Raw genomic sequence first — 13,338 nt, forward strand, 5'->3', positions numbered from 1 at the left:
TTGTAAACTAAATATACAAAAGAGTTATTGCTGAGTAATTGCACTTATCCCTTTTTTTTTCCTAATTCAAGATCACTGTAATCTTTGACTGATCTGTTTCTAAATTTAGCATATTAGTAAAATATTGCTTTTAAATTATTTGGAAAAGAAGGTGGAAAATGCTTAATGAGGTGAATTTGTATAATTATAAGAGATGACATATTTGATATGGTTAATTTAATTACTTAATAGACGGAGGAATACACATACACGCAAAAAAAATCAATATTTGAACGAAAAATATCTAATTTAAACACTTTATTAAGAAAAGATATTCAATTGAAATATAATTTGAATATATAAATGGAATATATTGACAAATTTAAGGAGCCTCATTATTGTAAAGTTGACCAATAATAAAGATGTTGACCAATAATAAAATATCTTGACCAATCCTACTAACACAATTTGAAAAAAAATTAAACAGAATCCCAAGTATACGAGTTATAATAACTATAAATAGAGACTCATATCTATCTCCCATCAACTTCATTTCTACTTGCAAATCATGCCTCATCATCTACCATCGCGCCATTGTCGACATTCAATCTCATCCTGCTCCACCATCACCACCTCCAATGCCTCAACCATAATATTCAATAGCACCATTCCCAATATTGTTAATCAAACACCTCAATTGTAGTTGGGAATAGGGCTTTGTGGCCATTTACGATGTTTAATTTCCATATTTACAACAACCAAGAAATATTAATGAACATTATTCAAGACCCCGTGTACCTGACTCAAATTATAATAGAAGGAATGAAGCCGGGATAGAGGCTTGCGACAACCACGTGAATTTTCCAGGGGAAATTCATATGGTTATCATTGGTTTTTATCCCCAACCTCATTTCTTCCGTTAAAATTTGAGCAGATACATAGGATCGTGGATGTCCATAATTATCTATGGGCTATTGTTCATATGGAAACTAAATGTCAGTGAATGGCCGGAGAGCCCCATCTCCAACTACGAGTGGGGTGTGTGGATTTATTTTGAATAGACAGAGTAGCCTGTTAAGCCTATCGATTCAAGCAAGTCCGACTAGTTTAGGCGCCACATTCCAGACTTCTAAAAGCAGGTGGTTTTAAGTCCAGAGCCCTATTCTGATTACTTTGATAATGACAAACATTGTTAAAACTGTGAAGATCGACCAGAATCACCAATACAACTGATACATGCCACATGGATCATGATGGAAATACTTAAAATGAACAAACTTGTTTTCAACCTTTTTTTTGACAATCGTGTCCCTTAAGGACTAGGAGTCCTAAGCCATGTAGTGAAGGGAGAAGTCTTTGATGCCAAGCAAGAGAAAAGAGTACAACTAGTAACATAGCAGGGTTCTGAAGTAAAAAGACAATCTATATATATATTAACCAGTGTTTAAAGAGTATTCTTAGGATATAGAGTCGATAATAGAATAGATACTTAGTAAGAAAAAAAAAATAGATACTTAGTGGTAGGTAATCGTTATTGTATTTAATTGGTGAGGAAGTGTGAATCGTAAAAGAAGAGAGTTTATCTTCTTTGAGAATTGTCTAATAGTTAGAGTTAATTATTACATTGTGGTACTTAGGGATGGCACGGTATGGTATATACTGAATTACCATACTATAACATAATTTTTATACCATAGTTTTGGTATGGTACTATGGCATATGATATATATTTTAAATTTTTTTGGTATTTGTTATGGTATTTGATATTTAAAAAATAACATACCAAAGTATATAGATACATAAATAACATATATTTATTATTAAAATACTATCAAATATGCAACCTTGTATTAGTATACACTATTGAAACTTTGACGGCTCTATTTTGATTATACACTATTGAAACTTTGACCGCTCTATTTTGATTGAAATGTATTTTAAATGTAATTGATTAACAAAAGGAGTTGTTTGTACTTTCTGTTGAATATATATTTATATATGTGTAATGTGTTAGTATGCTACAATTGAGACCTTTTTTGAATTGTCGAAGTAATAATACTCTATTTTCCGATAAGAGTTTAGCATGGTAAAGTTTTTCTGCATTGCTTCGAGTAGATTGTTTTCTATTCATATTCAAACTCATTTAATCAAATTTGACTAGAGAGGATATATTTCTTACCGGAGGAACAAGAGGATTTTGTAAAGAGAAGATCGTCATCTCAAACAACGCTAACCCTCAATGAGATCAGACAAATGAAACCAAGCCTGGGCAGTATCTTCCTTTTGGAGATGGACACAGGTTTTGTCCGGGTGCAGACTTGAAATTTCAGTTCTCCTCCATTATTTTCTCATCAACTACAGGTAAATGTGTATTTGTATTTTTCAAACATCCGCGTATACTAATGCAGATAATGTTGCAAGTTTTACTTCATCCAGAAATAATAGTGATCGATTAATGATAGGATGAAAAAGAGCTTGTCAAGGACTCATGCATGTTTAATCATTTGAAACTGAGATCAACAAAGTGTTCATGAGATGATAAATGAGACATAGTCAGAGTTTTGACATGTAGGCTTGAGCAGCTTAACACAGAGAGCAAGGTGCAATAGTTTCCAACGATTAGGCATACTGACAATTGCCTAGCAAGAATTAGGAAGCTGTCTGCAGAAAATGTGTGAAGACTATTGATTCTTGGCACTTGAAAGTCACTACAGATCGATCATTTACATAACTAAATGAATAATTTAACCATTCTAATGGTCTTTTATTTTTATATGAAGCAATGATATTGTAGTTTCTCCCACAATTATCTTGAATGCTTCACATGTATTTTCAGTGAAGATCGATACATAATTGTCTAAGAAAGAATTGGAAGATGAAATTAAGAGGACAAAGATGGTCTTAATAACGGAAGATTGAATTATAAAACTGCATAGGCAAAGATGCCGATAATGCTTGAACAATTTTATACATTGACTGGGAAATTTTATAGCAATATCAACTTTAAGCACATGACGAGTTAGTCCAAGATGAATTAAGCATCACCTTAATTCATGTGTTAATGACTATCCTCTTCTTCACAGAATTTTGTGTACTCTTTCGATCCCATCAAAGATTCTAATTCTGATGGGCTGCTTGGCTTCACTTTAATCATCCATCCATCTCCATATGGGCTCGAATTTATCTTGATAGTACAAAAATGACATTCAACCAGCTAGAAAATGAAAATAACAATTGAACTCTATCAACTAATGACATTTCTTACCAAGCCGGGCGTTTCAGAAAGCTTTGTGTTGACCTCAACAATCTCGCCAGAGATAGGACAATTAATGTCACTGGTGGCTTTGACACTTTCAACAGCTCCAAAGCTGCTTCCTTGGGAAACAGAACCACCAACATCTGGCAAATCCACAAACACAACTTCTCCAAGATGGTCCTGTAGTAAACATTCAAATGTTCGAAAATCATAGACTATCCGCATGTCTTTACTGATCTGTTTTGTATACACATTATACAGGAATTTGTTTCTGGTATACGAAATCCAACATTCATTTTTTTTTAAAAGTGCATCACAAATACCCAAAGTTCGTCACATTTTTCTTGTATAAATTCATGGGCAAGCATAAGTAACATAGCTTTTATTGCCATTATACCATACATGTATAATTCAATAGTTGATTTATTCAGATTAGCATTCACACTCTCCTAGAGCACTTCTAAAAAGATGCAAATTTTCAATCGACGTTTCCAATTGTGTTATCTAAACACGGGTCGTATATAAAATTTTCATTGGAAAGTTCGTTAGAAATGTTTCGACTGAGAGACAAACGGGTCGTATAGCTTTTATCCTTGGGAGATCACCAATAGAAATAAACAATGATATCATTTTAACAGTATTTCATTGGAGAAAATAAATCCCCCCCACCCCCCCCCAATTTAAAAAATGAATGTCTCTTTCCCTTTTTGACAACTCTTTAATTTCAACTTTCCTCAACATGTTCAAGACTACAAGATAAAACAACATTTCAGTACATTCTACCCTATCTTTAGTTTAATACCACAAAATTCAAAAGTTTCTTTACTTTCTTAATCTCCATGGCAAATCAAAACCAGACAAACAAATTGAAACAAAACTTAGATACACCAACAATATAAAGGAACTTTTACAGTCTTAGGTCAACTAAAATATACTAACAGAAGTACAAATATTTTTTTCACATCAGTGTATATAAGCTAAATCCAAAATGGAATATAAGCAGAAGACTCACCTGAGCATGATCAGTGATGCCAACTGTGGCCACTGAACCCTCATGCTTCACCCATTCATGTGAAGATGCATACTTCAGCCCATCAATTACTGTAAACACAACATATATATGAAGTAATTAATAAAGGTGAAGAAGAAAATCGCAAATTAGGAATCTCAATAGCTCAATTGGTTGACATTTCCCCAATTTTGAAAACAAAAAAGCAAAAAAAACTCTGCAAATGAGAATTTAGAGAAAAATGGATTACCGGTTGAAAAACATCTAGAGATAGAAAAGGAAGGGGCAATTATGTTGTTGGTTGTGGAGATTCTTAGTGCGTTGGCTGTTGAAGAAGCCCACATTCTCAGAGCCATAATTTTTTCTATCTTCACAAGTTAAGAATTGAAGAATAAGAAAGAAGTATTATAGTAGTTGCTTTATCTTGGATGAACGGTGGAAAATACAAGCCTCATCCTAAGAACTCAGCTCTCTCACCAAGTGCTTTATATCACTTTATTTACCATTACCAATTTATCATTACCTAGATTAAAAAATTGAGCAAACTTGATAGTAATCAAATCCATGAAATTTATGTTATTTGGTTAAATTTTAAAAGTTGATTAAATTAATTTAATTTTACTTTTAATTAAAAATTGATCCAAATCGAACTATAAGGAGCCCTAATTCTACTTAAAAGTATGCTTAAAAGAGGTCCACATTTTGACTTCAATTTTGTAATTCAAATTTAAAATCCATTAATAAGTGAAGATCTATTCTTGTTGTTATAAAAGTGGCTAGATTTGTACTTATTGGCTGAACTTTTTTTTATATGTATGTGGACTTTTTATTAGAAAATTACTAGAAGATTGAAAATTAAAATAGTTTACATATAATCAAAAATACAGATCGTAATAAGCCATTGTCTTCTAAACAATTTTGTCTTGATAAAGATCTAAATCGTTGTATCGCTCTCTAAGGTTATACAATTACTTTCAAATGTATTCACTTATGATTGGAAGTTTGAAGTTCTCACAAATCGATTGGTCAGAAAAATAAAGAAGAAGAAGAACTTTGAAAAAATAATAGAGGAATTTCTCTATTTTGACAAGTGAAATCTGAACCTGTATATATGTAGGCGAATAATAAAGTTTGGATGGTAAAAGTCTTTTAATTTGACGAAATGTACCTTGATTAACTTTAATTCCAACAAATGAATCTATCTGATTTGGAGGATATAAACATTGACTAACTTTAATTTTCAAAGACCGAACATGATTAATTTGATCAGAGAATAAATCTTTGACTTTGCATTACTACTCAAAATACCAACAATTCACCACAAATACAAAGACAAAAAAAAATTAGGAATAATCTCTGGGAAAAAGTAAGGAACATATATCAATTTTATTTATTTTCATTGACACATAGTGAATGAGGCAACACAAAACTAAATACACACAAATTGTACTCTTGAACTAAAAGGATATACATTGAGATCCCTATAACATATACAATCATCCTTAATTTTACACAAACAAACTCTGAAACACTATCAAATTACTTTGATTGTCATACACATCTTGGATCTCATAGGTGTTTAGAAAAATGACACAAATTTTTCACTAAAGGAGACCACACTTTTACACTCACGTAAATGACTCCATAAAGTCACTTACAAATACATACTCTAATGACTGAAAGTTTTTTGTTCGCACAAACCAATTGTCTAAAGAACAAACAGAGAAAAAGAAAGAAATTTATCTATATTGACAAGAGAAATCAAAACAAGTATACAAAGGTAGATGACAATGTCCGAATAGTAAAGGTTTTTTTAATTTGGGGGAATGTACTTTGACTAACTTTAATTTCATAGAACGAACCTAGTTAATTCAGGAGAATAAATCTTGACAAACTTTAATTTTCAGAGAATGAACCTGATTAATTCGGGAGAATGAATCTTTGATTTTACATTACCATCCAGTAACTAAAGTAAAAAATATATAAATCTGTGTTAAGAGCTAATTACACCATAACCTTATTCTTTGCCAAATTTAAAAAATTTCTTAAATTTATAAGATCTTGGATACATCAAGAAAACCTGCGGATACATAACTCACATATTACGAATGATATATTACTTAATGAGAGGGGATAGAGATGTATCTGAGAAAGGAGATGTACCCGAGAGAGGATATGGATGTATCTGAGAGGATAGAGATGTATTCGAGAGAGAATTTTTGTAATTTTTTTTAAATGATAGAAAATTTAAGAAATTATAATAAAATAGTGAGGTATGTGTATTTATGTAATTTATCCTCAACTAAAATACTAGGGGAACTTTCACATATAGCCACTCAAAAATAGTCTAATTACTCTCCATAGCTATAGTTTGATAATTACAATTCGTAGGTACATGTTATATGAAGGAGAGAGGCGAGCGAGACTGGGAGAGAGAGGAGAGAGGTGAGAGAGAGGGGGCAAAGAGTGGGAGAAAGGTGAATTGTATATGTATATAGGTTAGATAATTGTATATTATACATATGTATTTGTATATATGGCAAGCGAGATTGGGAGAGGGAGGAGAAGGGTGAGCGAGATTGGGAGAGGGAGGAGAGAGGTGAGCGAGAGAGGGCAGAGAGTGGGAGATAGGTGAATTGTATATGTATATAGGTTAGATAATTGTATATTATACATATGCATTTGTATATAGGGCAAGCGAGATTGGGAGAGGGAGGAGAGAGGCGAGTGAGAGAGGGCAGAGAGTGGGAGAGAGGTGAATTGTATATGTATATAGGTTAGATAATTGTATATTATACAAATGTATTTATATATTCTGACGAATTATACATATACAAACGTGGCTAATTAAACAAACTCGAAGTCAGCTCGCGTAATTAATGTATAATGTTAGTCGTGAGTGGTAATTATAGCAAACTATATCTATGATGAGTAATTAAGTAGTATAAATTTGCTTAACCGCGTAATTTTCCCAAAATACTAACACTTTTTACAAGGAAAAAGGGCCAGTTTTCCTTTCAATTATGAGAAATGGTCGAAATGTACTACTTGAAGATCAGGTTACTTCACCACTATTTCTCACTCCCGCGACACTCACAAAAAATTTATACAAAAATTACACCTTTTAAACGATCTCTCACATCTTTATCGTTATCACTTTCTTTAATCACCATTTTAATATATATACGCATAAAATCAGAATTTGACGATATATATACTTTTTCAAAATAATTTAGTACAAAATTGAGTGTTGGAGAATATATATGATGTGGCTGTTTGAACAACAGGGATGACAATTGAATCAGAGTGGAGCAAGACAAATTCTTAACGGGGCAAGGCAGGGAAGATTTAAGAGAAAATTATAGTTCACGGCCATCTAGTTTACAAAATATATATGTATACAATGTATAGATATTGTATACTTTATATTAATATACATATATATACTTATAATATACATAACATATACACATTTAGATAGCGGCAATTAGGTGTTAATATAGTCACGATTGTTCCACGGGTAAATTTAGCAGATTAGTCTCTTACGTGTTCGGTGTTCCTTTTATGTCTTCGACGATGGGAAAAGAAATATTTTGTAAACAAAAAAGAGGTTGAACATCCTATATTTATTACGCGATCTTGAATTTTTATAATTTTTATTCACTAAATAGTTTAATTTATAGATTCATTTAATCAATGTTGTTACAAATGAAAATTAGTATAATAAGAAGACAAACTATTGACTAAGAATTTAACATTTGGTTTATATTTAAAATTTGTCTTTCTAAGATGAATCTGGAGTATTAGTTTACATATTCCAAGCTTGATTTGACACCTAAGCAATTAATTATTTCATATTTCAAATAGTTATTTTCTAGGAAACTCTATGATGATTTGTTCAAAAGTCACATTTTTACAGCACAGAGTGAGATCTCGAACATATTATTCTACGGTTTTGTTAAAATTGAACATATTATTCTACGGTTTCTTATATAAAAAAAAACACGTCTAATAGGTACTATTGATAAAAGCTTTTTAAAAAAAATATATATAATAAATTCTGGTAATATTGAATAAACTATCACAAAAGTACTATAACTTGGAAAAAGGTTACAACAACCCAACCACAACCTCCAACTAATTATTTCACCATTCACTGCCACTTCGAGTCTAATTAAAAATACTAGAGAAGAATAAAATTAAAAAGTGCATAAACAGGACAGAACAGGACGATGACTTAATAAAATAGACTAAAGATAGGGCAAACGTTTGAAAAAATTGTAAACAGGACAAAATATTACCGTTCAAAATCTTAACGGATTAAGATTTGCCTTACTTGCCCAATTGTCACCACTAAGTACAACTATATCTAGATAACTAGGGACCATTATATATTTTAAGTCGGACAATAGATTGTCAACATTTTGATAAGTTCAGCCATGAAATAATTACTAGGAAACAGGAGTAATTAAGAAAGAAGAGAAAAAAGAAAAATTGAGGTGACATGTGGCTAATCTAATGAAATGGGTGGACTAATCAGAAATCCTAAATATCCGGCAGATGCATGTTCAATTGTATAATCATATGATTTGATGACTTAATTATCGAGGATAAAGAAGGCTAGTCAAGAATTATATATATATAATCATGATTTGATGACTTAATGAGGACAAATAAAAAACGCGCTTAAGTACATCACATTAATTTGAATCTCCCCATGAAAATTGAATCATAACGAGTAGGGGTGTACAAAATCGAACCGAAAATCAAATCAAACCGCAACCCAAAAAAAAACCCAACTAGTGGTTTGGTTTAACTTGGTTTGGTTTTGAAAAAAAAAGCCCGACTATATTTGGGTTGGTTTGGTTTTAACTAAAAAAAACCAATCCGAGACCAAACCAACCCGACATTATATATATAATTTTAAAATTTTATTTTATACATAAAAATATTTACTTTGATATAATTTTAAAATATTTCTTATACTTTTTCATAGTTTTTATCTTTTAATATATTATTTCAAGTTTGAAACTTAGAATTATGAATGGACCAATAAAAATTATAGTCCACAAATGTTGATAATTATAATAAAGCTTAAATCAAAATCAAATTAATACTAATGCAAAAAGAAAATCAATTCAACACTAAGAATGACAATAATATTGAATATTTGTTCTTTCATTTTACATTGGTTTAGACAATTAAAATACATAATCTAATTTTAATTTCCTTTAATATTTAGTCATGTAACTAATACTTATTAAACTTAGTTTTAGCATGATTTAGTACTTTTAAATTATGATCATTTTCATTATGACTTGTTAATTTGCAATATTTGTTTTACGCGATTTCATTATTATTATTTTTGTTGGATAATTTAGTGTCATTAATCATATCATATTGTGTTATATTTTTAAGAAACATCTTAGATAGTTGTATTTTGGTAGAACTAAAGAAATATTTGAAGTATAAGTAAATTATATGTTTGTATGAATACTTTATCGGAAAAATCCGAAATAACCCGAAAAACCCGAAAAAACCCGAGGTTGAAAAACCCCAGTTTTATTGGTTTGGTTTGGTTTATAAATTTAAAAATCCGACACAAATGGTTTGGTTTGATATTTGAAAAACCCGAACCAACCCGGCCATGTACACCCCTAATAACGAGTAGAGTTTTGCTTCAAAAGTGCGATCATTTGTTTATCCTTTTAATAGTTAAAAGGCAATGCGCTATTATGAAAATGTGGATTCAAGATATAAATTTGACCGATTCGATCTTTAGATTTTTCTCATTAAATCCTTAATTTTTTTAAAATTATATTAATTAAAACGCTGAAAATGATATCAATAACCAATTAGAAAGGTGTTATTGAATTACTCAATTAATATTTTTTTTTAAAAAAACAAACAAACAAACAAGATATGTGGAGTATAATATTAAATTTCTAATCTCACTTAGAAAGGCCATGTATCCAATCATCATCGCATTGAGTGATATTGACCATGGATTTATACATCTATGTTTTTTTTATAAAAAAAAATATAACATTACTATATATAATCTAAGAAGGAAGCACATGAACCCGAGAAATCCTAGATACAGTTAAAGGGTCCTTTAATTTATTTGGATAACTATTCGTATTTCTAGTTGAATAGTGTTTCGTGGTTCTTCCTGTTCCTGATTATTGCAAATTCCGTGAAGACATTAATCCTGAAAATATGATTATGATTTAACGCATCAATTTATACATACTTTAATTATAACTTGCTTGGTGCGTCCATTACTCATTTAATTATTTGAAATTAATTAGCAGTCATCTTTCTCTAATTTGTAACAGTAAAATTAGGGGTGTTCACGATTTGGATAAAAACCGATCCAAACCGAAAAACTAAATTAAATTGATAAAATAAAACCGATTTTATTTGGGTTTAGTTTTAGATTTTTTAAAATCGGTAGTATTTGATTTGATTATGATTTTATTCGAAAAAATTGAAGAAATAACTGAACCGAACCGATGAATTATATACATATATTTTATTAATATACATACTTAATATATTGTTTTTATAAACAATTTTAAAGATCTTATATATGTTTTCAATAAAATTTCTTTATACTTTACTTATTGAAAGCAAGAATGCCCAAGCCGAAAACATTTATCTTATTGATTTCATGTAATATGAGTGTCTATGACAATTCTTTGTGGGACTGAAAATGTTATTGTCTCTTCCTTCTTGGTCAATATAATGAATTTTAAAGTTTTATTGATAGTAAATTCAGTGATTGAAAGTTCGGTAATTTAAGTCATTCTAACTATTTTTTATTTTGAATGGATTGTTGTCACTTTTTTCACATTTTGAATGAATTGTTTCTTTTAGTTATGTGTATGGTTAATAACCGAACCAAACCAAACCGAAACCGATAACCACCAAACCGGTAAATGTATATTATATTTAGTTTGGTTTGGTTTTGATAATTTTAAAACCGATTAAGTTGGTTTGGTTTTGATTTTGACCAATAACCAATCCAAACCAACCCGTGAACACCCCTAAGTAAAATCACTTAATTATATCTATGACACTTCTTTCTTTTTCTTTTTATAAATATATTTACGATTAAGAAATTAAAGTGTGTGACTCAAACCCCAGCCTACCGATTGAGATTCGAGATGCTCAATCACTCAACCAAACCTCAAATAATTATGTGTCTATATCAAAGAAACTTTTCTTTTATTTTTTGCATCGATCGACATGCAATTTCGATCAGTTGAAGAAAAAGGTATGATCATCATATGGCTTGTTTGGTTGTAAGTCTGCTTCTTTAATATTCTCTGTGTACGTACATGGCTGCAGCCTTAATTTCCAATATATGTGCCTTTTTCAGAAACGAATAACAAGAAAATATTCCTAACTTGCCAAACTCAGTTCTTGTACATTACTTTTCTTCAAATTATGGAACTAATAATATGTAAAGTAAAGAAGAGTTTACTCTCACTTGAGCTATAACGGTTTCTAATTAATGGTGAATTACTCCTCCCGTTTTCATTTTACTTAGCCCCTATACAAAAATAAATGTCTAATTTTTATCCATCTTAGCAAATCGAGAGAATTTTATAGTACTTTTTTTCATATTATTATCCTTAATACTTATTAAATAACTATATAGAGTAACGGTAACCAAATTTAGAGTTTTAAAATATTATGATAGATCATATTTAGTAAAATACACCTCTAATTAAAAAGTTAACGAATATGTCAAATAATATGATACGGAAGAAATGGCAAACTGGAGCGTAATATGAGTTTAATTTATTTGAAACTAACGCGTATTACGTAATGTGAGTATACGTTGTACTTTTTTTTAGAAGACAGGCTGAGAACATCTCTGACATGTCTCTCCTATCTTTCTTTTTTTTTGGTCAGTGTGAAAAGGATTAAAGCAAGTAAATCTTATGAGATCACATGATTAATTAATCTCAGAATCTTGTAACTCTTTCTTGAGGATAATGAGAGTAGGGACCATACTATAAAAGGTTACATATTAAAATAACACACAGCAAAAACCATCAGGATGGTTCAGACTTCAGATTAAAGCTCCCGCTATATGTAGGTTCTGGAGAAGAGTCGGATCACAATGATCTATATACATAGTCTTACCTTGTATTTTTGCAAGAGGTTATTTTTCACATCTTGAATTTATAACCTCATAATCACACGACAACAACTTTACAAGTTACGTCAAGACTTCCTTTATTAATATCAATACTAATTATGGGGAATATAATCCGCTTCTACTATGAGAACTCAAAGCTAGTCTTTTTTAAAGTTTCATTTCACATTTTATCATTTCCTTGCAACTGCAACATCATCTCAACTTTGTATAATTAATATCAAAACCTTAGTCTACCTTTTCAGCCCATGTACACATAGGAGTCGTTTGGTTGACGGATATGGATAATAATTCTAAGATAAAATGTGAAATTATATTATATAATATATTCCACCGTTACTACTTGCATGATTATTTGTAAGTTACTTCAACAAACTACTTGTAAGCTGCTTGCAAAGGCTTTATAAGCTACGTGAGGAAATTAGTTGCAGGGCAGTTGTTTGTAAGTTTCTTCAAGAAGACGTGTTTCCACTTTGGTCATTACACTAAAATGTGAATAATGTATCTACTGTATTGTATGTATTGTTTAAATAAATATAATGTTTGGATATATTGTATCGTTTTCTGTCATAATATAACGTTATATATTCATAAGTTAGATGATAAACCTATCACAAATTGTAAGGTACAAGGTAGAGCTACTATGAAAAGATAGGGTAAATAATAAAATAAGCAAAGACAAAGGAGAAGAATATATTAAGGTAACAATGCGATCACATCTTTGTTATTACTTAGCGATAAATTTAAATAATATAATACAATAAAATTCAAATAACAATTAAAACAAACATTATATTTAAACTAATATTATTATACAATATAATACAATACAATACCACGGTTAACAACTATCTAAACAAGGTGTAAGGTCATAAGGAGCACTTCTTTCCGAAGACTGGGCCATAGGATGAAAAAATGAGAGTC

At 30.3% G+C, this 13,338-nt stretch overlaps 2 protein-coding genes across 2 annotated transcripts in view; both read right to left on the reverse strand.

Moving 5' to 3' along the window:
* LOC125831618 (E3 ubiquitin-protein ligase BOI-like) overlaps positions 1-13,338 on the reverse strand; it is a 236,953-nt gene that overhangs the window by 207,518 nt on the left and 16,097 nt on the right. The window lies entirely within an intron of this gene.
* LOC125831642 (glycine cleavage system H protein, mitochondrial-like) lies at positions 2,876-4,736 on the reverse strand. Its single transcript, XM_049510813.1, has 4 exons — positions 4,495-4,736; positions 4,248-4,336; positions 3,245-3,415; positions 2,876-3,163 (listed from the first exon to the last, which is right to left on the reverse strand). Exons 1-4 carry the CDS (start codon positions 4,598-4,600, stop codon positions 3,038-3,040), a joined length of 492 nt encoding a protein of 163 aa, XP_049366770.1. The 5' UTR covers positions 4,601-4,736; the 3' UTR covers positions 2,876-3,037.

The sequence above is a fragment of the Solanum verrucosum genome, unplaced genomic scaffold (assembly GCF_900185275.1).
Source record: "Solanum verrucosum unplaced genomic scaffold, falcon-dt-bn FXZP01000049.1, whole genome shotgun sequence".
NCBI lineage: Eukaryota > Viridiplantae > Streptophyta > Magnoliopsida > Solanales > Solanaceae > Solanum > Solanum verrucosum.

Bases quoted from the DNA above. Each gene is read 5' to 3' on its own strand.
- LOC125831642 (XM_049510813.1), bottom strand. From the start codon at position 4,600: ATGGCTCTGAGAATGTGGGCTTCTTCAACAGCCAACGCACTAAGAATC. The intron at 4,337-4,494 runs GTAATCCATTTT...TTGTGTTTACAG, and splicing joins CTCTAGATGTTTTTCAACCG to TAATTGATGGGCTGAAGTAT. The intron at 3,416-4,247 runs GTGAGTCTTCTG...TGTTTACTACAG, and splicing joins GCATCACTGATCATGCTCAG to GACCATCTTGGAGAAGTTGT.